General features: G+C 35.0%; 2 protein-coding genes across 4 annotated transcripts; both read left to right on the forward strand.

Annotated features, from left to right (window-relative positions):
• LOC121726626 (malignant T-cell-amplified sequence 1 homolog) lies at positions 1 to 26,781 on the forward strand. Of its 3 annotated transcripts, none has more exons than XM_042114061.1 (5): positions 1 to 132; positions 23,014 to 23,166; positions 23,759 to 23,859; positions 24,409 to 24,610; positions 26,614 to 26,781. In XM_042114061.1, exons 1-5 carry the CDS (start codon positions 122 to 124, stop codon positions 26,693 to 26,695), a joined length of 549 nt encoding a protein of 182 aa, XP_041969995.1. In that variant the 5' UTR covers positions 1 to 121; the 3' UTR covers positions 26,696 to 26,781. The 3 variants fall into 3 exon arrangements, with proteins under 3 accessions (XP_041969995.1, XP_041969993.1, XP_041969994.1); XM_042114059.1 differs by lacking the exon at positions 1 to 132 and adding an exon at positions 6,555 to 6,626; XM_042114060.1 differs by lacking the exon at positions 1 to 132 and adding an exon at positions 18,945 to 19,028.
• On the forward strand, positions 1,871 to 4,286 carry LOC121726624 (adiponectin receptor protein). The gene has a single exon (XM_042114057.1). It carries the CDS (start codon positions 2,263 to 2,265, stop codon positions 3,421 to 3,423), a length of 1,161 nt encoding a protein of 386 aa, XP_041969991.1. The 5' UTR covers positions 1,871 to 2,262; the 3' UTR covers positions 3,424 to 4,286.
• Positions 26,782 to 27,716: the final 935 nt, after the last annotated feature.

Raw genomic sequence — 27,716 nt, forward strand, 5'->3', positions numbered from 1 at the left:
CTTTTGACGTTTCGGCTAAATAGATTCTCGAGAGATTCGGGAAATATAAAAATCTTGATTTAAAGTGTTTTTGTAGTTAAAATCAGTCTCTTATATTATATCGTTTATAAAGTTATTCATCATGTTCAAAAAGTAAGTACGTTTCGTTGCTATTTTATTGTGAAAAATTATATGAAACAATATAGGTTATGTTCTTTTGATGACAATCTATATTGACGTCACATAATTGACCAATAGCAATAAAGGGCGGATATAACGTGTGTCAACATAGACTATAGAGTATAGAGTTGTAGAACAGAGTAGTGATGGACATTCGTGTATAACTGAGTTAAGGAGGAAAAGGGGTTCAGGAATCGGTATTCGGGGTAAATATTTTTATGGTGCGTCAAGAAAGTGAAGAAATAAAAAAGTGGCAACACAGTAGTGTCATCCCTTTCAAATCAATGTAAGAAAAAAGGGATGACACTACGATTATGCCACTTTTTAATTTCTTTACTTTCTTGACGCACAGTATGTATCAATTTTTATTTAGTTTTCTAATTTATCATTCGATTAAGATATTGCACATTAAATCCGATTCGGAGTTTTACTTTCAACTTAACCTAATTTCAGTTTTCATTTTTAACTCTAGGCTTTACATACGCTAATCTACGTGGCAGTCTTTTTTGTTCTTTTAGGGATCCGTAGCTACAATGTAAAAACACTAAAACTTCGCTGTCTGTCCATCTGTCCGTTAAATCCGTCACCAGGTTGTATCTCAAGAACCACGAAATAATGTATTTCTTTTGCCACTATAACAAAAAAAATTAAATTGAATACATGTTTATGTGGCAACAAACACGATTTTATCGCTTTAGTAGTTAATTTAAAAATTCAAATACATATTTAAACGGGATTCCCATGCAGCAATGAACGCCGTTTTTATTCTATTTTTGTTCGGTCACGCTTCCTAGATCCTAGTCAATGTTATTGGCGTTTGTTTGTTGTTTTTCTAACGTATCAGGATTCAGGCACATACAGTAATATGAATTAGAATAAGCATGATTTAATTACTATTTACTAATGTAAAGAATTTAAAATAACAAATCGTCAACAACATATTTTCAAGAGTTCCGCAGCTTTGGGTATTTGTTTGATATTATGAATGGCAACAGCAGGTACCTGGTGTATTCACATTAGTCAAGTTTTATGTATGTACTTAAATAAAGTAATGAAGATATAAGTGGAGAAAACAGCTAAACTGTATAATTTGTATGCAATCAGCAATCATTCATATTTTTTCCCTTTAATTTGAACGAACCTTGTACTTTACATATTTCGTCATCTAGCTAAATTTGTAGGTTTACATAAAATCCACATTCTTTCATTGCAAATTATTTTTTGATCTTTGTAGCTTTATGTAAAAAAAAACGAAGATTTTCAAACATATTGATAAGGCACTTCATAAAGTTACGTCTTTATCAGGGCGAGCGAAGCGAGCCCTAGTATATTCCACAACCTAAGGACTTTTGTGGTATACTTTACGGAATCTATCTATTATAAACTATCACTACAGTGATAGTTATTCCGTAAAGTGTATATCCGTAAAGATATTGTGCTTTAACATAGTAATTTTTATTTATATATGTAGATGTGTAAAATTGTTACGACGCAGAAAAACGACGCGAGCCCCCACAAAGCTCGGCTTTTAGGTAGTATAATATTGCAATTATTGAGAATATTAATTATATTTCCTCCTTATTCCATTGTTATTTTCATACATACTTTGTAACACTCATCGAGTTCATCCCCATAATCGATTGGGGTATTTAGTCGATGCACTTTTTACATTGACATAAGTACAACACTACTTCAGTCATTCACAACTCAGTACTCACAAGCGTAGAGTGTAGACAGCTGTCATCAGCTGTGGTGAGCGAGAGAGACTCAACGTCACGTATTTCCGATTTCGTACAAGTTACAACACAAGGAGATAATGAAATGCACGGCCCTCTTGAATTCGTATTTCTAAAATCACATTCGCGCAATAGTTTTTAACGTGTACACTTGTTTGAAATCTGTAAGTGTTACTGTAAGTTACATTTTGTCACGGCCTCTTGGATATTTCCTTTTTTTCAACATTGTGACCACCATTACTGTGAAGTGTGAAGAAACAAAAGACGTAGTGATTTCTATTTCGTGACGTAATTGAATTTTAATCGACTCTCGAAATCCAAATTCGCTGATGTTTTTCAATATCGAGTAAACGACAAAGGCGTAAAGATGTGGGAAGTGGATTCTGACACGGGGTCCCAAAGCGTATCTTCGGACGGAATTCGACGACGGCAAGTATGGGATCCCGACGCCGAGAGTCTAGCTTCACCTATAGACGAACTTGATGAAGTACTAGCGGAGGAGGAGGAAGGATGTCCACTACCATCGACTCCGGAAGACCAACATCTTCTCGACGCGGAGATGGCAGAAGTGCTCAAAGCTGGCGTTCTATCTGATGAAATCGATCTAGGCGCTCTCGCCCACAACGCCGCGGAACAAGCTGAAGAGTTCGTGCGTAAAGTTTGGGAGGCTTCGTGGAACGTCTGTCATTTTAGACATTTGCCGCGGTGGTTGCAAGACAACGATTACCTCCACAAGGGCCATAGACCACCCCTACCTTCGTTCAGTGCCTGCTTTGCGTCGATTTTCCGTATTCACACTGAAACTGGCAATATATGGACCCATTTGCTGGGATGTATTGCATTCATAGGAGTGGCTATTTATTTCCTGTCTCGCCCGTCAATTGAAATTCAAATGCAAGAGAAGATGATCTTTGGTGTATTTTTTGTTGGTGCTATCATCTGCCTCGGATTTTCCTTTGCGTACCACACATTGTATTGTCACTCAGAAATGGTTGGAAAACTGTTTTCCAAACTAGACTACTGTGGCATAGCTCTACTGATAATGGGGTCCTTTGTTCCTTGGTTATATTACAGCTTTTATTGCCACTACAGACCCAAAATTATATATCTTTCTGTGGTAATCGTGCTTGGTATACTGTCAATAATTGTTTCTCTGTGGGATAAGTTTTCTGAACCGCGACTGAGACCACTTCGAGCTGGAGTTTTCATGGGCTTTGGTCTGTCTGGTGTAGTGCCGGCTATACACTATGGCATCACCGAGGGATGGTTCAGTCAGGTCAGCAAGGCTTCTCTCGGTTGGCTGGTTCTGATGGGCTTACTTTATATTTTAGGAGCAATGTTTTATGCTCTCAGAGTTCCTGAACGTTGGTTCCCAGGGAAGTGTGATATTTGGTTCCAATCACATCAAATATTTCATGTTCTTGTTATTGTTGCTGCTTTTGTGCATTACCATGGCATAAGTGAACTGGCTTCTTATAGAGTGACTGTTGGAGAGTGTTCTATGCCACCTTCATCTATTGCATTCTAGCCTCACCTGACACCAAAAGTGATAGTAGACCATAGAAAGTATCTAGACTAATAATGTCTTCTTTCAATTTTGCACATAGAACTTGTTTTTAAATTTTTAATTGTATGTTTTTTACTTTTTCACTGAGGCTACAGTAAAACTACTGTATGCATAAACAAAACTAATTTATTTTAATAGTTTAATAACTACCGTATGCAATAAGTATTTTATAGACACTCTTAACTGGTTCACTATTTGTTTTATTAAATTTATAAATATATTTATATTTTCATAATATTTTCTTTGATGTTTTTGTTTTTATTACTTTTGGGTCAAAAATATTTCTTGTTTCATGTAATAGAAAATTATGGGTTTGAACAGGACTAATGGTACATATTCTTGACATTCATTGTTTATACAATGCTATTTTTTGTGGACTAATTTGTCGTTGTTCATTCCTGTTTCAATCCATTACTAAGTTACTACTTATTGTTTATGATAATTATAATTAATTTATAATAATTGGTGGAAGTAAGTACTATTAAAGTAACTGTAATTTAGTTTAAAGATACTTTAGTCTTGCACTGATAAAAATAAACCATACAGTCCATAGAGTTTTTTACCATAGTTTATGAATTTTATATAAAAAATAATTAAAACTTTTTGGAATGTACTTAATTTACAGTAATATTTGTTGACCACATAAAGGGGTGATTATTGACTAAAGCATCACAACAACAGCCACAAGCCTTAAGCACATAAATTTCAAGATTCACAGAATTTAAATTCTATTATTTATCAAGCATTTGTGAAGAGTGTGTCAAATGTTTCATCGACAGTTGCCTGTTGCACTGCTTAAGAGGTTTGAGCTAAGAATGTAGTTATAATAGTATAATTTTTGTATCCATTCGTTTCATATAAATTCGCACATTTAAATTAGAATCTCATATTTCATATAAGACGTTGATATTCCAGTAAATAGATTCGAACATATTTTTCTAGGCGTTTTTTTAATTTATTTATTGTTTTTATTACATTCCATCATTAATAATTATTATCATTGTCATCAATCAAAATTATAAAAACCGTTCAAAATATGTTTAAATAAGGTCTTGAGGTAGTTTTCAATTAAAATAATATGTGGTCTGTATTAGTTAAATAATAAAGTATATTCTAAATTGTTGTAAGTGTTCAAATATAATTAAAAGATTTTATGGTATAAAAAAGTGGAGTTATAATATACAGTCAAGTACTTCTTGATATTGTATTGCATAAGAAGTATGTTTATTGTTTAATCATATGGTTTTAAAAATTAGATTACTTAGCTAATAAACGGATATTGTCAGTAATGCATTTTAGAATTAATAATCGTACCATTATCACTGATCTTAACTGTCAAATAAATTAGTTTCCTAAATATTACTTATGTACATTTGTTTACTTGCAAGAAAATAATAAAATAAGTGTTCCGTTTTTTGCCATTTGGCTACGGAACCCTAAAATCCCATCAGAGCCAGTTTGTATGTGACTGATAACAAAGACAATATTTTTCATAAATTTATATAATCTTGTAAATATACAAAGAGGCTATAATTTCCATACAAAAATTTAATCTTATAGATTGGCTTGGCCCACATATTCATTTCAAGTCTTTCATGATGTTTAAAAACACAACACGTAAAATTGTTGTAATGTTGTCTATAGGTACCTTTATACATAACCACTTTTTGTTGTTATTGCTTAACTTGTTTGTTCAACTATTCTTTGTTCATTTTTATTTGAAAGTATGCATTAAAGAATGATATGATAAATTTTGTTTTACTTTAAAATAATTAAGTACTTATTAATTATGACGTTAGTTCCAAAAAAATCCCACACCGGTTTCGGTGTCGGGGGCAGTGCGGTGGCCGCCGGTTTTATTGAAATCAGGCCAGTTACGCAGGAGTAATTTTACATTGCCCAAGTGTGTGCGCAGTACACAAGAGCACTCTCTATTCCTTTGCTCTCATAACCCAGTGTGACGGAAGACCGACACGACTGGCGAGAGATCAGGCGCAGGACTAACTTTTTACATGCCCATCCGACCAGGGCTGTAGCTACAGTCAGATTTGAGGTAGGGCAGCATTGGTTACAGGTAGGGCAGAAGTACAAAAAAATAATCAGAATTTATTGATTTCTTGGGTTTTGGTATTTTTAAGGTAGGGCATTATGATTTTAAGGTAGGGCATTGCCCCCCAATGCCTCCCTCTAGCTACGGCCGTGCATCCGACGCTTGGAACATCTTACTTATCATGTACTTATCAGACTATCAGGTGATCAGCCTGCATTGACCTAACTAAACTTGGAAATAACATGTTTTCAACGCGGTAATCGAACCCACGACAAAACGTAGTGATTATAATATTCTCTTAGCCCACGTCACTAATATTATGTAAGTACTTACTACTAGGTAGGTACCTACATAATAGGTACATTAAATATTATATTATGAAAACTCTATTGATGAAAACAGCAATTCCCACTTAATTAAGTTTTATTCTTCCAAAGAAGCCTGTAATATTATAATTTATAATATTACGGTATTCTTACTATTAAGTACTACTAGAGTTCGCCCAACGGTCGAAATTCGACCTTACTTGCAACGACATTAGGACTACTACCTATATTTTGTAAAAAATATTGACTTCATCATAGTTTTTTTCAATTCTTGTCTCTGATCTCAGACTGGCCGTTTAAGCGTTGTCTAATAGTATCTAAAATTTAATAAAAAAAACAATAATCCATTTTCAATTTGTCAACTTGTTGTCAACAGACTTCGACCATAAATAAAAGAGTATAATTGGTATGTATAGGCTTGTCACTCAAAAATCTGTCATTTTTCCTAGTAGTAGTGTCGTAGAGTGTGTAACGATTTATTTGTTAAAAATATATATGATTAAGGCATTATTTTAAAATAATATTAGCTCGATGCACTCCTTCACCATATAAACTATAACTGTGCGAAATTTCATGCACCTACGTTTCCCCATTTTTCGTAAAAAGGGTTACAAAGTTTTTCTCTCACGTATTAATTTAAAGGACAATTCCATATGTGACTGACTCTACATTTGATACGACTTGCGTTTTATTTTGTCATATATTATGGTTACTATCATGTTGTTAATATCAATTTTAAGATGGCTTTGTAGCAGATTAAACAAGTTAACTTATGCAGAAAAAATGGTGTAAGTACACTGTTGTTTTCAAATAGCATTTATTTAGTCTACACTACTATTATAAAGAGGAAAGATTTGATTTTTTGTTTGTTTGTTTGTTTGTTTGAGTCGAATAGGCTCCGAAACTACTGGACCGATTTGAAAAATTCTTTTACCATTGGAATCCTGCATTATTTCTGCTGAACATAGGCTAATTTTTATTTTGGAAAAATATAAGGTTCCGTAAGATATTTGGGATTTTCGGACGCAAGGTTTAAAAAATCAACCAGAAAAGTTACTTATTTTGCGTACGCTGCCTAAACTATAAAAGATAGAGGCATAAAATGTTCTAAGTAATTATAGATCTTTTAAATATCTACAAAAAAGTCCGCTACACACTATACCTATCTATGTTGAGTGAGGCACAATAACCATTTTTTTATTAAAAAATCTAGAATTTTTTTTGGACTATATTTAAATGCGTTTATTTAAATCATGCTATTGACCCTTATCAAAATAAATTATTTCATAACTAAGTACAGTTAATGTAGATAATATTTGGTCTTTGAATGATTAAAATTGGACGTTTGGTTTTAATGTTATGGCGAAATTAAAATATTACGATTTCTGCTGCACGTTGCGAATTGGGCGTCAAGGCGCGATGCGCGGGTGTGCGTGCGGTAGGGGAGAGATTTAATTATCAGTGCCACAGACTCGCCCGGAGAGTCCACGTAAATATTACCTCGATCGTGGGAATGGCAGATACAATAGATTTTCAATAGTTATGCGACAGCCGGGTGCTGCTTTATTGATTTGATATAGACTATCGTGCTTCATTATTATAATCCTAATTTCAAAAAAGCTTTAAAAGTTATGACTACGAAAGTAATATTTTTAGAACTTTTTAAAATAAGTTTTGAATGACTATTATTTTTGATTGCTATTATAATTAATTAATTTCTTTAACTATAAATCTCCAATAGCGGCAGCCGGCTGCCAGCATAACAATTGAAGATCTATTGTGTCTGCGATACCCACGATGCCGATGCACGATGGAAGTATTAATGCATATTTTTTAATCCACACTATTTCTGCTGAATATAGGCTATATTTAATGAGAGAAAAAAGGGAACCGTATTAAGTGTTAATAATTGTGTGAAAAATCTACCAAAATATTCCTTCTTGCTTATGCTTTATAAATTATAGACTATACTTACTTATCGCAAAGTGATGTACTATAGTCTTATAGAGGACATTAATATCAACGTAAAAGTCCGCGATATCGTATGTCTGACTACTACAATTATTATTATCTTACAATAACTACTTTTTAATCTAAAAATATGCAATAGTAACGTTGCGCTGGTACAAACCATGCCAAACCACTTATCAGCAGGTATTAGTACTTACCAGAGCGAAATGCGATGCGATAAATGCGAAAGTATCTCTGTCTGTCTGTCTGTCTGTCTGTCTGTCTGTCTGTCTGTCTGTCTCGCTTTCACGCCAAAACTACCGAACCGATTGTAATGAAATTTTGTATACAGATAGTCTAAAGCCTGAGAAAGGACATAGGCTACTTTTTTACTGGAAAAAAAGGTTGTAAGGGGGTGAAAATACGAAAATTTGTTCAAATTAAGTTAGTTCCAAAAATTCATACTAGATGGCGCCGTGCGTCTTTTACATCGCGCTAACGCTTGACTAACATCTTTCTATAAGAGGTGGTATCATCATACCTTCGAGTCCCGATTTTTTTTCGATTGTTATTTCTTTTCTACGTTATTTAATAAGTCAGTACTTAATATTATAATATACATTATACAGTGACGTAACCTTAAACCTATCAATGATAAATAGTTTATGGGTAAAGTTAAGGGGGCTAAATAAGCTTTAAAATTTGGCATAATATATAAAGTTTAATTTAAAAAAAATTAAATATTATGTGCACACTGCACAGCTGTTTTGATTTAAGGGGTACCAGGGTTTTTTTTATAAAAGCTTTTGACACAAATTTTGTTGACATCGCGCGCTATAAACTGAAGTCCACGCGGACGAAGTCGCGGGCAACAGCTAGTCAAACATAAACGTGACCGACATTACATGCAAAAGGAAGTCGTTTCGTTTTTCGGGCTGGTACCGAGTTACCGACTTCAAAATGAAGATTGAGTACAGAAATAGTTGAGGTTTAGGCGAAGTCTGAAGACGGCACTATAATAACGAATAAGAATTATTTGATTCTTTTTAGATTATTTTTAAGAATATTACTTTTGTTTTTACCTTGGAAGTCGGTTCTAATTTTTTGTTAAAAAATAATAATTCTACCCTTTTTAGTTACCTATGAGACCACAAGGCTATATTATTACCTACTTATAGCTTATTGTCTTAGAGTTGTACATAATATTATTACTAGCGGTCGCCCGCGGCTCCGCCCGCGTGGATGTCGGTTACGGCTGCAAAAAGCGTACCCAGGAAAGACTCGGTCAGCAAACTGATTCTCAGGTCAATTCACAGACTGCAACACTAACATCGACGACGCGGACGCAGTCATTATCCGAAGGGATGCATATAGTGCACACTGCATAGATTGTCTTTCTCCCGCACGCGCACCCCCGCTTGGTGACGCCCTAGTGGGCGTCACCAATATAACGATAGTTCGTTATATTTTCATTTCGCCATAATTTCAAAACTAAACGTCCAATTTTAATCATTCAAAGACCAAATGTTATCTAAATAAACCGTACTTAGTGATGAAATAATTTATTTTCATAAGGATTAATTGCATAAGTAAAATAAACGCGTATAATGTTGTCCAAAAAAATTCAAGATTTTTAAATACTTAGCAAAATTGTTATTGTGCCTTATTCGACATAGATAAGTATAGTGTGTCGCGGACATTTTTGTAGATACTTATAAGATCTACATTTACTTACAACATTGTATGGTTCTATCTTTTATAGTTTAGGCAGCGTACGCAAAATAAGTAAATTTTCTGGTTGTTTCCGAAAAACTAAAATATCTTGCGAAACCCTATTTTTCCAAAATAAAAAGTAGCCTATGTTACTCATAAATAATGTAGCTTTCGAATGGTGAAAGAATTTTTAAAATCGGTCCAGTAGTTTTTGAGCCTATTCATTACAATTAAACAAACAAACAAACAAACAAAGTTTACCTCTTTATAATATTAGTATAGATGTAATATCATCCTACTAATATTATAAAGGCGAAAGTTTGTTTGGATGTATGGATGTATGGATGTGTGGATGTATGGATGTTTGTTAATCTTTCACGCAAAAACTACTGAACGGATTTTAATGAAACTTTACAATAATATAGCTCATACATCAGAATAACACATAGGTTATAATTTTAACCGACTTTCAAAATGGGGGAGGTGTTATATTCGTTTTCTTATATTCAACGATTACTCCGCCGTTTGTTAACCGATTTTCAAAATTTTTCTTTTGGTATATAGGGTATCATCCTAATTTGGTATTATATTCACAAAAATGGTGATCTGATGAAGGATCCGTAAGTAATAGAGGGAACTCCTCAAAACTTATAGGGAAACATGTGGTGACTTCGGTTTCGTGAGAAGTATTCTAAGCATATGCTACCAACAAGTAAGATTTTGCACCAAGATATAACTGGTATACCGTGGTCCGGAAAATGCTGAGAGAACTCCTGATTCTTTACAGATACAAGTTTGGGAGTTTCGGCGTTGTTTCAAGAACAGAAAGCATATGCTACTATGCAAATTACATTCATCATCATATTCATCACTACCATATTATACCATTTCATAGTCTTTTAGATCGAGACTCGAGTTTGTCAAGCGATAATTTAAAAAATCTATGTCTACCTAAAATATTAGGTAGACATAGATTTTTTTATTTTATATAAACCTGAAGAAAATGTTTGCTTGAACGCGTCAATCTCAGGAACTACAGGTCTGATTTAAAAACTTATCTCAGTGTTAGATAGATCATTTATCGAGTAAGACTATAGGCTATATTATTATATTATCACGCTAAGACTAATACGACCGAAGAAATTCAGGAAAATGTGGGAAAAACGGGGGAAATATTTTTTATGGGAAAATATACGGTTTCTGTAAAATTCCTAATTTACGCGGGCGCAGCCGCGCGGGACATCTAGTGCAAATATAAAAATTTATCCAATAATCAAGAATATTTTTTTGACGACCTCTGTGGCTCAATTGGTTGAGTGTGTGGCAGCTAAAGCCGGGAGTCACGGGTTCGAATCCCGCCGACGGAAAGTTTTCAATGTTCCCGGGTCTGGATGTGTATGATAATATAATAAAAATATTAAATATATGTATAGTATAAAAGTATTAAATAATATATTTCCGTTGTCTGGTACCTGTAACACAAGTCCTTCAGGTACTTAGCACGGGGCCAGACCAGACCGTGGTGTGAAGCGTCCATAGATATTATTATTATTATTTTAAAATCTACCATCATACTATGAATTTGGATATGAAGTTAATAACTTTGAAGTGGTTGGGTCAAAACTCCGAAGTCAAAACCCACCGTGTAATCTGTGGCAAAAGCTTATAGGTGTTGGGTATTTTCATTATATACTTAACCTTCCGAAAGAATCATTCTATCGATTGGTGAAAACCGCATGGAAATCAGTGTATAGTGAACTAGTTTTAGAGTTAACCGCTAACAGATAGACAGACAGACGTGGCGGCCGGCGGGACTTTGTTTTATAATAATATTATGTATTTTGTAGTGACTATAATATTATTATAAGTAAGTACACTGATAGAAATAATAAGTCATAACGGGCTGCGCGATTACACTTTCTGCGCAGACATAATAAATAATAATATTCTTTAAACTTTACAATAGCCTGAAATGCAACCTTGCAGCAGCGTTGCACATTTAGGCCGGATTTGTCAATTCGTAATTTTGCATCACTACAGCTACCGTGTAAGTTGTTATGTTTAGCAGTCTACAGTCGTACCAATTAGGTTATAAGTTACATGATACACCTTTAAACACGCGATTGCCTCGAACTATTGTGTGTAGTGGCCCCACACTTCCCGTGGTTCTGCCAGAATCGGCGCAGAAAGGAACACGGTCGGGTTTTAGTGGGTAGAGCTACGGCTAGGGCATCGAAACTCGGACCCACCTGGGTTTTCGGGTTTTTGTTTAATGAAAAACGGGTTTTTCGGGTTTTTCACAATTCAAAAATTAACAATGGGAAAATACTTTACATATTATGATTTTCTGCGTTTGCCAGCAGTCAGCATCTATCTAGTAAAATGCTATTTAAATACCATAGTCTGGGGTCACGAGTCACGACTCACGAATTTAGAGATGGGCACGTACCTGGGTATTTACCCATCTACCCGGTATTTACCCTCACGTACCCGGTAAATACCCGTATCTACCCAAAAGGGCGGGTAGATAAAATTCAATACTTAAGTCACAACCGCCTCAAGAACGGTAATAGCTAGAGAGTTGAAATTTTCACAGATTGTGTATATCCGTTGCCACTAATAAAACAAATACTAAAAGTAAAATAAAATTAATATTTATGGGGGGCTACCATACAACGAACGTGTTTTTTTTGGCCTTTTCTGCTATCTTATCAATAATAGCAAAATGTAGGTACTTGAATTTTTACACAGTCTTTAGATGGATGTTAACTTTAATATTTAATAATAATATTAATATAAAATAAAAAAATTAAGAGGGGCTGCCATACGAAAAACACAAATTTTGTCCTAATTTTTCTCTATAATGGTACGGAACCCTTCGTGCGCGAGTCCGACTCGCACTTGGCCGATTTTTTTTATTTACATTCTATTATTTTATTAATAATTTAAAATATTTGAAAAACCTTTAAAATATTTAAAAAAAAAATTAGAAAAAATATTAGAAGACCCTTGAAAATTACTTTTAAAATAGACAGTGTATGTACCTGGTTAAAGAAATTATATAGAAAAATATGTAGGTATAATTTTTTATTATTTATACATATAAAACGTCCTATCTTATATAAAATCTGATTTGCTTTGATTTGCTTCTGATTTTTTTAACTTCTCATTCTGCTAGCGATTTGACTTCTAGACATTGAACTAGTCGTTTTGAATTTCTTCTTTGTATGGCACGCATCCATTGATGCGTCTATATATTTACTATTTATCTTTATTTACAGAAGATTTTGTGGGGCTCGTCTTTTGAATGTTTATAATCTTTTGAATGTTTGGTTTGGTAGAGTTTTTATCAATTTTTTTGCCAACATATTGGGATGTCATTTTATTCTTTTATAATAGTTTTGAAGGGAGTTTTTAATTTTCTCTTTTACATACTTACTTGATTTTTAGATCATTGTAGATTTGGCTATTCGTAACATAATATGGGGCTCCAGTTATACGAGGGTTTTCGAGGAATCGTTGTAGAATTTCTGTGTTTGATGTGGAGGTTGTGCCCCACAACTGCATCCCATAGGTCCAGATGGGTTTGAGTATGCTTTTATACAAAATAAGTTTATTTTATCAGCCAGTAAAGCTTTCGTAGCTGCTTGTCTAAAGCCTTTCTTTTGTTCCATATATGTGTTCTCCATGTTAATCGCCTGTCGAGATAAATTCCTAGGTATCTAACATCGTTTGACTGTGGTATTTTTATCCGATTAAGTTCTACTTCTGGACATGTTTCGTGACTTAATGTGAAAGTTACATGGAAAGATTTATTCTCGTTGGCTTTTATTCTCCAATCTTTTAACCATTATGATATTTCGTTTAAGGTTCTTTGCAATGTTGCCGATGCTTCATGGGCTGTTTGGTCTACTGCGAGGATTGCTGTGTCATCTGCGTATGTATATGTCAGAGCTTCATCAGTACTTGGAAGGTCTAATGTGTTTAGAAGGTAGAGATAAGGGCCCAATATACTGCCTTGCGGCACTCCTGCTTCGATTTCATGGAGACATGTGACACTATCTCCGTACTCAACATAGAAATATCTATTGCTGAGGTATGCGTTTATAAAGAGGTAGAAGTTTAAGGGTGGCTTTTTACGAACTTTATACAACAGTTCAAGATGCCATAATCGATCAAAGGCCTGTGATATGTCCAGAAAAATAGTAAGATTTGCTTTCAAAAGCTTTTTGAATTTCTTCTACCAGTCTGTGTACCTGCTCCACGGTCCCATGCGCTTGGCGAAAACAGAATTGGTGATCGGGTAACAGTTTACTCGCTCTGATTTCTGGCATCATGCGTTTCAGGAAGAGTATTTCTAAGACCTTGGAGGGCACTGGCAGAAGACTTATAGGCCGGTGAGATTTTTCATCCTATGGATCTTTTCCGGGTTTGGGGATTAATATTATAATCTCTACTTTACATTGCGGGGGGACAATTTTTTTCTCAAAAAGCTGTCTTTCAAGAAGCCAAAACTATGTGAGTAGGATAGTTGAGCCAAAAAAGACGCGTAAAGACTGGAGCCAACTCTGGAGCACTCACTGGAGCTACTTGCACTGAGCGCTGATAAAACCGAATATCCGACATGACGCTCATACTTCGTTACCATAACCAACCATACCGGTTGGCAGTTTCCGCCCTCATCATAAAGGGTCGAGTTGGACGACATGAGGACATGTCATAAGATCGGCATTCTCTTTTGCGTGTTGAAGGAAACACAGTGCAAGCGCTGTTTTACGCCGGTTTTTTCGGAGTCGACCCATTCGTACCGAAGAATCGCTCTCCCACGGTTAAAAGGGAATTTTTTTCTTTTAAGTAACGCACAGGCCAAGAACTTTTTATATTTGATCATTAGTTGCGTTTATACAAAAACAGTACTCATTTACATAATACATTAATTTGCATGTACATAATATATAGGTGTCAAGACTGTAAAGGTGCCTCTTCACAATTGACCATACTGGCCCACTACTAGCCATCGCCATTGTGTAAACGGAGTAATGGTGTATGATGGCGGACGATTTTCAGGCGTGGCGGGCAATGGCGTGGCCTGCAGTGGGTCATCGTGACATTGTGTACTGGTTATATAGGAGACAAGATTTTGCACACGTGTTCCTCTAATAAAGTAGGCATCCACTATAATTGTATTTCACAAAATTCTTACCTAAAAGAGGTTTTATACCTTGAGGTTGTAATAGTATAGGCTCAAGGTTAGTTAGTGGAACCTTATAATTTCTTAGACACAATTACACAATATTTCGTATTAAGTGCCTACAATTACTAACAAATATTGAATTACGAGAACCTATGTATATTAGAATTTTTCAAAGTTTAGCCTAAAGGAGGGATGAATGTTTTGAAATTTCGCACGCGTGTTTCCCTTAACGATGAAGGCGTCCACTAAGACGATTTACTCAATTCCCAAAACTTTATCACCATTAAAAGGCAGTATACTTTAAAGAATATTAATATCACACATACAAAACCAAAATTTAGGAAAAAAGTTCAAAAACACAGCGTTACTCTTTGACATGCGGCCGAAATTCATGAAAAACATGGTTTTGTATTGCAAACATACATTAGTTTAAGACTTAAAGGGGCTTATTCGAACAGTTACGGGCTAGTGACCAAATTTGCAGTATTTAATGGAGGTTTTACTAAGGATTTACTAAAAAAAATATGTGAAAACGTACGCTGAATTATAAATACCCACCATTTTTGGGTATTTACCCAATCTACCCGGTAAATACCCAATCTACCCGGTAAATACCCAGGTGGGTAGATTGGGTATTTACCCATCGCCCATCTCTACTCACGATAGTGCCCACCGAAGTCCTTACTTTTCATGAAATCAATCTATACTAATACTAATACTAATATACTAATATACTATATATACTAATATACTAATACTAATATACTATATACTAATACTAATATACTAATTACTAATAATATTATAAATGCGAAAGTATCTCTGTCTGTCTGTCTGTCTCGCTTTCACGCCAAAACTACTGAACCGATTGCAATGAAATTTTGTACACAGTTATTCTAGAGTCTGAGAAAGGACATAGGCTACATTTTGATGTGGGAAAATATCTTATTTCCATGAAAATATCGATGAAAATTAATTCGCATTGCGCGTGGCCAGCGCTCATCCCGGGGGTCCTGGGTTCGAGTCCCGCAGGCGGAACAAAAAGTTTTCAATGTCCCTGGGTCTTGGATGTGTATTAAAATAATATTTCAAAAATCTTAAATATATTTTATGTATAATATTATAAAAAATCCAGAAATATATCGATGCAATGAACATTTTAGTTCTAATACGATTTAACAGATTTTTTTTTACTTCATTGTAACATAGAACTAATCATACTTATTAGTTATTATGTTTTTGTTTATAGTTTTTAATACGTTAGAATATAATGTTTAATAATATTATCACTTGGTATAATAATAATCAATCTATCTTATCTTATAGAACTCCTACTGCATTTCTAAGGAGTTCGAGTGTACCGTGTTGGCCTATATTCCATCCAGAAAATATATCAATGCAATCAACATTTTAATTCTAATATATGAAAACAGATGGCGTTTTATTTTTTACTTCATTATTGTAACAGAACGAATCATACCTACTTTATTATATATTATTGTTTTTATTCATAACTAGCTGTTGCCCGCGACTTCGTCCGCGTGGACTTTAGTTTATAGCGCGCGGTGTCAACAAAATTTGTGTCAAATTTAAAAACTTTTTAAAACCCTGGTAAGTTGTACCCCTCTTAGGGCCGCGCTACACCGGAATGGCAGCGCTGAAAGTGCTCGCCTCGCCGCTGCCATTCCGGTGTAGCGCGGCCCTTAATTAATCAAAATACCCAAAAACAGCTGTGCAGTGTGCACATAATCTATACTAATATTATAAATGCGAAAGTATCTATGTCTGTCTGTCTGTCTGTCAGTCTCACTTTCACGCCAAACGCCAAAACTACCGAACCGATTGTAGTGAAATATTGTATACAGATACTCTAAAGCCGGAGAAAGGACATAGGCTACTTTTTTACTGGAAAAAAGGGTTGTAAGGGTCGTAAATTTGTTCAAAAAATTCATAATAAATGGCGCCGTGCGTCTTCTACATCGCGCTGACGCTTGCTCAAAAGTCTTTCTATAAGAGGTGGTATCATCTTACATTTAAGTCTCGATTTTTTTCGATTGTTATATCTATTCTACGGTATTAAATAACTCAGTACTTTATCTGTGCAGGCAGTGACGTAACCTTAAGACCAAATTTCACCAACGACTGCTAAAGTTAATGCTCGAATTAGTATCATGTTAGCTGTTTCGTTTTTCATATGAATGAAAGAGAAGACAGGACATTTTAACAGGCTGTTAACACTAACAGACGTTGGTGAAATTGGGGCTAAACCTATCAATGATAAATAGTTTATGGGTAAAGTTGTGTAATTGGGGGGCTAAATACGCTTTAAAATTTGGCATAAAATATAAAGTTTAATATAAAAAAAATGAAGTACTTATTGTGTGCACACTGCACAGCTGTATTGATTTAAGGGGTACCTACCAGGGTTTTTTTATAAAAGCTTTTGACACCAATTTTGTTGACATCGCGCGCTATAAACTGAAGTCCACGCGGACGAAGTCGCGGGCAACAGCTAGTTACACATTGATAAAAACATGCGTACTTTCGTGAAATTTAAATTATGATATCCTACTAATATTATAAAGGCGAAAGTTTGTTTGGATGTATGGATGTGTGGATGTATGGATGTTTGTTACTCTTTCACGCAAAAACTACTGAACGGATTTTAATGAAACTTTACAATAATATAGCTTATACATCAGAATAACACATAGGCTACAATTTTAACCGACTTTCAAAATGGGGGAGGTGTTATGTTCGTTTTCTTATATTCAACGATTACTCCGCCGTTTGTTAACCGATTTTCACTCTTTCACGCAAAAACTACTGGACGGATTTTAATGAAACTCTACAATAATATAGCTTATAAATCAGAATAACACATAGACTACAATTTTAACCGACTTTCAAAATGGGTGAGGTGTTATGTTCGTTTTCTTATATTCAACGATTACTCCGCCGTTTGTTAACCGATTTTCAAAATTTTTCTTTTGGTATATAGGGTAACATCCCAATTTGGTATTTATTATATTCACAAAAGTGGTGATCTGATGAAGGATCCATAAGTAATCGAGGGAACTCCTCAAAACTTATAGGAAAACATGTGGTGACTTCGGTTTTGTGAGAAGTATTCTAAGCATATGCTACCAACAAGTAAGATTTTGCACCGATATATACCTGGTATACGTGGTTCGGAAGGTGCTGAGAGAACTCCTGATTCTTTGGGAGGGGTTCAAGTTTGGGAGTTTCGGCGTTGTTTTAAGAACAGAAAGCATATGCTACTATGCAAATTACATTTATCATCATCATCATCATCATCATCACTACCATATTAAGTATACCATTTCATAGTCTTTTAGATCGGGACTCGAGTTTGTTAAGCGACAATTAAAAAAATCTATACCTACCTAATATTATAAACCTGAAGAGTATGTTTGCTTGAACGCGTCAATCTCAGGAACTACAGGTCCGATTTAAAAACTTATCTCAGTGTTAGATAGATCGTTTATCGAGTAAGACTATAGGCTATATTATATTATCACGCTAAGACTAATACGACCAAAGAAACTCAGGAAAATGTGGGAAAAACGGGGGAAATATTTTTTATGGGAAAATGTATGGTTTCTGTAAAATTCCTAATTTACGCGGGCGAAGCCGCTCGGGACATCTAGTCATCAATAAAACTCAAAACCCTACAAGAACTTGATACCGTCACAAAATATGACAAAACCGTGTTTGTACTTTATGTTGACATGATTGACGTATTCATGTTGATTGTTGACGAACTAGTAGGTACAGCTGCTAAAAATATTGGCAGGCTGTCAGTGCATAAAGATAATATATTTTGTGTATCATTTGCAGCTTTGTAATTTCCGGGTAAATAGAGTAATCAATCCTGATGTTAATTTCAATTTTCAAAGTTCACTCGTCTCTAAAATTATTGTTTACTTGTCTAAATATCTATGCCCTAGATTAGTATGATAGTGTATTATCGCGATAAGATAATATTATTAAGTTTTTAGACCATGATGATTGATGTAGACAATCTAAAAATACTATGTTATCCCACCAAAAACATTTCTTGTAAAATGTTGCCGAGGCCCGAGACGACCACACGTAAGGTTTACCCCTGGGAAAAAAATATCAGATCTCATGTTGAGCCAAGCTTCTGAATCTACACGGCCTAACTCTACTGACCCCAACTTAAACAAATTCTACATACCAGTAAATATGTATGGCTTCGCTGTTTCGCTTCCGTCGCGGAGATGATGCGAAAATATTTTACAAGAAATGTTTTTGTTGGGATTTCAGTTCTTTTTGTAAGTTGGATCTTGTAAGTATTTATTGAAAAGTTTTTTAGTAAAATATTAGTTCAATTATGAGTAGACGGGGTAGTTTTTAAAAAATGCAGCATGATGTAAATATTATAATTTAAATAAGTACCTATCCTATGTAAGATTCAAGTTTTCCTTTCGTTACCCACAGCTCGTAAAAATAATTGAATAACAATATCATTCCAATACCAACACGTGATCTCGGCAGTCAGACGCACGATGCACGTGTTTGTTGGTGGCATTGAACGTAATTCGACTGAGGCCTGCCACGAACGTCCGTATAGTAATAGGATTAGCGTCTATTATTAAACGCTACATTCTGTCAGCGGTCATGGTTTCGTCTGCTTAGTATTTGTTTTGCAAACATTATCTAAGTTGGTCAGGAAAAATAGAGACCCCAAAATATTTTTATGGTTGCCTGAAAGAGACTGCTTCCACCAGTAAGGCCGCCAATTCAAACCATTTCTCTTTTTGTAACTTGCGTTTAAATTTATTTACTGATTTTGTTTCAATAGAGAGTTTTTATTTATTTATTTACCTTAAAATAACGTCCTTACTCCTTACTAAGGCGGACGAGGTACGAACTTAACCTTATTTTTAACCGCCTTCCAAAAAGGAGGAGGTTATAGGTAGTCTATATTCTGTATAATCATATAAGAATTTACGTAATAGGCTTATAGCCAACCCTGTCAATAAAATTGATAACCGTCGATATAATATGGAAACCGTATAATACAATCTACTATGTAGATATACGCCTTTCTAGATAACAATATTTTTTATTCGACTAATAAAATAATTTAGGTCATTGGAAAGGAAAAACAGCTAAGGCTTTTGATGCTTCTGCCAAAAACTTGCGAGTATCATCTAAGACCCAGGATAAGTAAAACTGCCTCAAGTTACAATACAATATCATAACAATTTTACAACACAGGATAATGTGTTGTAAACGACATAGTCTATGACGTAGATATTTTCCAGTTTTAATTGTGTTGTGGAATATCCGCGCGGAATATCCATTAGACTTGTTCATAAAGTTATTATTCAGAACATTCATTTGTGCGTGTCGGGTCACCCGCAATATAGGGTTCTGTAGTACCGCTAGTTTTTTTTTTAATTTTGTATGGTCAGTGAATATACATTTATAACTACTAACAACATCATCTCAGTTACTTTCAGAGGAGTTTGAACGAAAAGTTCCTTTATACTTCGCCGAATACATTTTTTTAGTTGATCGACTACCTATTACTCAATAACTTATGAAGTCCTCTTAGCCGTGATAGTTTTTCTTTTAAATTCAGCATATTTGGGCGATTCCGCTAGAGACGACCCTCAACACGAATTTTTAAAGTACTTATAGCATTTGTTACATTTTTTATTGAATTATAAATAAAAAGATGTATATTTATTAGCAAAAGAACTTTTATGAGTAAAAATTGTAATTTGAATGATTTAGAGCAATTTGAAATGATATCATCTAACGGCGCGAGAAAAACTGCTTATGCCACACATGATCATTTTTACTCTAAATCACTAGCACGAAGTTGAATTTCATTACATAATATTGACTGTATAACATAAGTTTATATTTCGGTGCAAAAAAACAACAATTTTGAAATAGTTTTCAAACATTATTAAAGGAAAATTGCCATGGTTGCACCCGCGACAAAAAAGGTACAAAAGTTTAGTTTTCTCGCTAAAATATGTTGTTAATAATTTAAAACTTTGTGAAAGTAAGGAGAAATGTGAGGGAAATTAGAATTAATCATTAGAACAAACTATTTTATTATTTTTAATAAAAAAACAAAACCTTTAAAGTGGTTGCGCCCGCGATCGAAGCAGTACAATTGGAAATGCAACAAATTATTTTTTGACTATTGTAGTGATTTTCGTCTTATTTCATATTATTAAGGTAAACAATAACGTTAGATTATATTTGTTATTAATACTTTACATGTAATTACAAGATTTATAAAAATTTGAATGGAGTCGCACCATGTTTTATATTTTTCGAAGTATTTCATGTATTACTTAACAGATGTTTCAAAATGATTATTTATATTCTTTTATTTTTAAATATTTTAGAAGAAATGCTACAAATGACAGGAAAAATCATAAATACTTAATAATTTTCTTTGAAAAAAATAGTTTTACATATAATTCTCCTCTATTCTTTTAAATTATAAATATTAATTTTGAATTAAAGGTGTGCTGTAGTTCGGTTTTATAACAATACATCAAAAAAGGTTTGCATAAGTTACATTATTTAATTGTTTTTAGTGATTTAGATGATTTCTTTATATCGATAAATGACTGATAATTAAAAAATAATAAAATTTGAAATAGTATTATTACAATTTACTAATAATATTATTTATTGCATATCAAAACTGTAGAAATTAGTCGCAGACTTATGAATAAATTCAATTTCTTTAGACTCGTTGCGCCCGCGATATTCTGATGTTGCACCCGCGATCGTGAAAATTGTTAATAATTCCTAGTACTAATTACTTAAATTAATTGTATCTAGTTAAATCATTTCTTTGTCTTATACACTTTTGAAATATGGGTTAATAAATTACGAAAAGTTCCACAATTAGCAGTATTCTCAAATGAACAGGACCAATTTGGTTGCACCCGCGATAGTACTTCAAACATGTTTTATGGCTTTTCTTAGATTTAATTTTAGTTTTCATTTACAATTTATGATTGAACTAGTTAAAATGTATCCCTTCAAAAGATAATTTATTAATAAATGTGTTTTATTTTGTCAGTAGGACGCTTTAAGTGCGTCAAAATGTTGTACCCGCGATAATGGAATCGCCCATTTCCTACTCCCGTGAATTTTTTCATATTTCCAGAAGCAACCGTTTAGCTGGTAGGGGGGGGGGGGGGACTGGACTCTAACGATCTTTTTCATTTCAAAACTTAATATTTCACAAACGGATCCCTAAATTGGAAATTGATCTATGAATACTCATAATATTTTTAGAAAACCTATCCAACGACACCCCACAGATGGGTTGGACGACAAAAAAAAAATCATCCCCACTTGAAGTGTAGGGAAGGTACTATAATTTTTTTTATAGATTTCATGTACCATATTGTCGACATCATTAATATGTACATTCATGCCAAATTACAGCTTTATAGGTCCTAGAGTCTCTGAGCATAACCGCGGAAAGACGGACGGATGGACCGAAACTATAAGGGTTCCTTGTTGTTTACGGAACCCTAAAAATGATTATGACTTTGTCATTAACACGAATCCAAACTAATAAATAAAAATAAATGCGAAAGCGTCGATGTCTGTCTCTCTGTTACCTCGTCACGCCCAAACCGCTTAACACATTTAGATGAAATTTGGTATGAAAATACTTTGAGTCCCGAGAAAGGACAAAGGACTCTGTTTATACCAGAAAAAATGTACGGTTCCCGTGTGATGAACGAATTTTATCGCAAGTCGCAACGGAGTCGCGGGCGTCATCTATTGCTTTATTTATTTTTTAAACTCTTTTTCTCATAATTTAATATATTATTTTAAAGATACTATGTCTACTAAGCAAGACACACGTGAGCTGCTTAAATGCATCAGCTAATAGGATCAAGACAAACTTGCAATATGTTACCTTAACCTATGTTAATATTGTAATAGTTTGCACTTTGCACACTTGAATGGAAAATGGTTGAGCTACGTCGAGAAACCTAATAAGCCGTAGGCAAACCTACGAAGGACAAAACCACACAAAACTGTACCTACCTAATACGAACAGTATTAACCCAACTGTTACATATTTTTCATACAAAACCTTAATCTAATATATGAATAACATACACTAAAATGTTTACGTAATACATAATACTCTGATGATTAGCATTGAAACAATTGAACATTTGCCAAAATCAATATCTAGCGATTTTTGTAAGTGTAATATTGACTTGTTACCTCTTGTGTTTTACAAGAAGAGATAAATTATGTTTCAGATTTGACGAAAAGGAGAGCATTTCCGGAGTTCAGCAACTTAAGTCTTCAGTTCAGAAGGGTATCAGGGCGCGACTGTTGGAGTTGTACCCACATTTGGAGAATCACATCGATCAGGTTCTGCCGAAAAAGGACACATTTCGTATTGTAAAATGGTAAAGATTTGCATAAAAATCAGTAACAAACACTGACATACATCCATATTAGATTAGCGTGTACGTGGAAAAGTAGTAATATTTTTTTATTAATAAGACCCCTAAACTCGCTTATGACCTAGAATCTACTATGTTGATTCTAGGTCATTAGGAGAATCTACTGTGCAAACTATGTTGGACGGGTCTGAGGCCGCAGCCACGCAATAATATTGCATACATTTATAAATTACATAACAGTATGTATAATTTATCTTGCAGTGTATAGTGTAATACATGCGCATGTACCTACTACACAGGGGTCAATCATTTTCCATGACGTATAATGAGGCCACTGTACTGTGACATATTAATGGATGTAATCTTCAAAGCAAAGATATTTATTATAATTTATGAAAGTATGTTTAATATTTTGGTACTAAAAATATAATCACAGAACGTAGAATTTCTTAAATTGCCATTTTATTCCCCCTTTTTAGAATGTTGAAAATAGTATAGCGCAATGTAAATATTATGTACGTATTTATAATAAGTATATCTAATCTATTAATAACATAATATTATAGCATAGAAGTGATTTGTTCTGTCTTTTTAGTCACGACCACATAGAAATAATGGTAAACAGCGCTGGGGAACTCCTTTTTTTCCGCCACCGAGAGGGACCGTGGATGCCAACATTGCGGCTTCTACATAAATGTAAGAAAATAGAAAATGTTGTGAATTTTCCATTGAAAAAATTACATTAAGTATCCTTTTTATGCACGACGAAAAAGTATGATAGCCGAAATTTTGACGGGAATACTTAGGGCCAACCTGGGCCAACGCTAAAACTCGCGCGGGCACACGCGCGCGTGTGAATAAATGATTCAATAGTATGGGCAGCGTCGTCGCCCGCATCCGCGCTCCGTTGCACGCGTTGGCCCTTATGGGTGAAATTTTGGGTTACACTAGAACTTATATCCGCCCCTGACTAAAGTTGGACGGTGGATTTTTGTAAAGTGAACGTCTAATTTAAATACTTTGTATGAAATGAATAAAATAAGAATAAGTTTTGTAATCAGTATCAAGGAAAACTTTAATTTTTTTAAACATTACTTTTGGAACTGAAAATTCTAGTTCTATAATATTCGTCCCGCAGCATGCACTAGTGGTGCATCGCATCACGCATGCAATACAACTGTTGCTTGTTGTCAGTTGTTGTTAGCTGTGAGCACATTGCGTTTCTGATTTGCGTATTCTTTCCAGACCCATTCTTCCTGCCGATGCAACAGGTGGACAAGGGTGCTATCCGCTTCGTGCTCAGCGGGGCTAACATCATGTGCCCCGGGCTGACGTCTCCCGGAGCTCGAATGTCATCTGTGGAGAAGGGCAGCGTAGTCGCCGTCATGGCTGAGGGCAAAGAGCACGCTTTGGCTGTTGGCATGACGTCTTTGTCGACTGACGACATGTAATTATTTTTCTATCTTTTGTTTTCAGTTTTTCCAAGTTTTTAGGGTTCGGTAAAAACGGGACCCTATTACTAAGGCCCGTATAAATAGTCAGTAATCAATATGCATCTCGGTCTCAAGACGCGGTTCGCTTCTATGGTTGGTCCAAAATTTGACAGCCAATCAATCACAGAGCCTGAACCGTGTCTTGAGACCGAGATGCATCTTGAGTACTGACTATTTATACCGGCCTAAGACTTCAATGTCTTTTTTTTTTATGAAAATTTTTAAGGAAAGCAACTTCCGGCGCCCATGGACACTCGCAGCATCAGAAGAGCTGCAGGTGCGTTGCCGGGCTTTTAAGGGGTAATAGGGGAGGGTAGGGAAGGGAATAGGGCAGGGTACGGAAGGGAATAAAGGAGGGTACGGAAGGAAATAGGGGCGGGTAGGGAAGGGAAAAGGGTAGGGGATTTGGGCCTCCGGTAAACTCACTCACTCGGCGAAACACAGCGGAAGCGCTGTTTCACGCCGGTTTTCTGTGAGGACGTGGTATTTCTCCGGTCGAGCCGGCCCATTTGTGCCGAAGCATGGCTCTCCCACGTCCAAGGTCTGTCCGTCTGTCTGTCTGTGTGTCTGTGTGTCTCCAGGCTGTAACTCGCTAGATAGCTAGCTAGCTAGCTCGCTATAGCTAGATTTCTGAAATTTTCACAGATTGTGTAAGTATATCTGTTGCCGCTATAACAACAAATACTAAAAACAAAATAAAATTTATATTTAACGGGGACTCCCATACAACAAACGTGATTTTTAGGGTTGCGTACCCAAAGGGTAAAAACGGGACTCAATAATAGCAACAGGTAGGCACTTAATATTTTCACAAATAACTTAATTATATATCTACGTCAATAATTAATAATAATCTATACTAATATAATAAATGCGAAAGTATCTCTGTCTGTCTGTCTGTCTGTCTCGCTTTCACGCCAAAACTACCGAACCGATTGTAATGAAATTTTGTATACAGATAGTCTAAAGCCTGAGAAAGGACATAGGCTACTTTTTTACTGGAAAAAAGGGTTGTAAGGGGGTGAAAATACGAAAATTTGTTCAAATTAAGTTAGTTCTAAAAATTCATATTAGATGGCACCGTGCGTCTCTTACATCGCGCTAACGCTTGCCCAACATCTTTCTATAAGAGGTGGTATCATCATACAATCCAGTTACGATTTTTTTTCGATTGTTATTTCTTTATTACATTATTTAATAAGTCAGTAATTTATATTATATACAGTGACTTAACCTTAAACCTATCAATGATAAATAGTTTATGGGTAAAGTTGTGTAATTGGGGGGCTAAATAAGCTTTAAAATTTGGCATAATAAGCTTTAGTTTAATTTTAAAAAATGAAATAATATGTGCACACTGCACAGCTGTTTTGATTTAAGGGGTAGGTACCAGGGTTTTTTTTATAAAAGCTTTTGACACCAATTTTGTTGACATCGCGCGCTATAAACTGAAGTCCACGCGGATGAAGTCGCGGGCAACAGCTAGTATTTAAATAAAATAAAAATTTAAGGGGGGCTCCCATACAAAAACACAATTTTTGGTCTATTTTTGCTCTATAATGGTATGGAACCCTTCGTGCGCGAGTTTAACTCGCACTTGGCCGATTTTTATCATTGCAATTTGCAAGAATTCGATTCTTAAACTTTAGTCCTCATTGCGTAATGCGTTTCACTTTAATTTAAATTTTAAATGTACTTAAACAAAAAATTAAGACGCGAGCAAATTAATTTGCCATTGTATTCCTATTGTGTGTTATGTAATTAAAATATGTCGTTTAATATTTTTATTGATAGCTTTGTTTACATTATGATCGAATTAAATCGGAAAGCAGCATAAATAGCTAAGCAAAAAATGTAGACTTGATAAACATAGATCAGGAAACGAATAAACTTTGCTTGCAGCGATGTCCACTGCCCAGTTAATTTACAAAAAAATGACTCTTCCTTTCTTTTCCAGTGCAAAGGTTAACAAGGGCGTTGGAATAGAAAACTGTCATTACCTCAACGATGGACTATGGCAAATGAAGCCCGTTAAGTGAGGAGATGATTGTAATTTGACTTGTTAATGTAATTTATTTTAAGCTTTTTCTTTATAAAATAAACTTCTCATAATGTAATGCTGAAGTAACTATTTATTTTGCCTCCTACTAAATAGCCTTCGCTCCGTAAAAATCTAAGGCAGGTGGGGAATATCTAAAGCAGAGCAAATTATGCACGTATCAATGTACTGGCCCCTGGGGCTGAAGGTGGTGGTGGAACAATGGGGGATTCCAAGTCTGTCTTTTAATTTTATCCAAATTTCAAAACGGTTATGGGGGTAAATATATATTTATTCAGATTTCAGATAAGTAATAAAATAGCATTGTAAGTTATTTAGTTGGTAGTTACCGTCGTTGTTCCCCACTTAAGGCCATCCCCTAAGCAAACAACCTTGACCATACATTTGCCGCGTTGCCGAGATCGCGCCAATATCCTATTTTTTTACTTATCTTAGTTCAAAATTGAACTAAAAAATGCAAAAGTCCAGTATGTAGGTATAAGGCGACTAGCCAGTATGTTTATCTTCAAATTAGTCCAAACAAAGTTCCTATGTCAAAATTTCTGCTTTCGACTTTTCCATCCACACCCTCCTTTTGAGCATTCATCGGTAATCCGTACGCTGCCGGTGCCGAGTCAGCGGACGTACTGTAAAAAAAATTATCCGTTTGATGCGAGACGTCCGTTGCGTACGATACCGACCTGTGGACGCTTACCTTTAGACGGTACGTCACAACTGGCACTGGGGGCCTACCAGTTACCAGTGGTAACTGGTAGGCCCCCAGTGCCAGTTGTGAATGGGCCACTTTAGTAGAGGTGGTGGTAACTTACCATAGACATAATATTAGCATTATAGGTTTATGTAACTTACCACCATAAACCTATAATGAAAATATTAAGTCTATGCTTACCACCACCTCTACTAAAGTGGCCCATTCACTATCCTGCATTGCATTCCTTTGGCTTATGTAGGATTGTTCACTATCCTACATAAGCCGGCGGACAGCAAGGCGGCCTGCCGTG

The sequence above is a fragment of the Aricia agestis genome, chromosome 4 (genome assembly GCF_905147365.1).
Source record: "Aricia agestis chromosome 4, ilAriAges1.1, whole genome shotgun sequence".
Taxonomy (NCBI): Eukaryota; Metazoa; Arthropoda; class Insecta; order Lepidoptera; family Lycaenidae; genus Aricia; species Aricia agestis.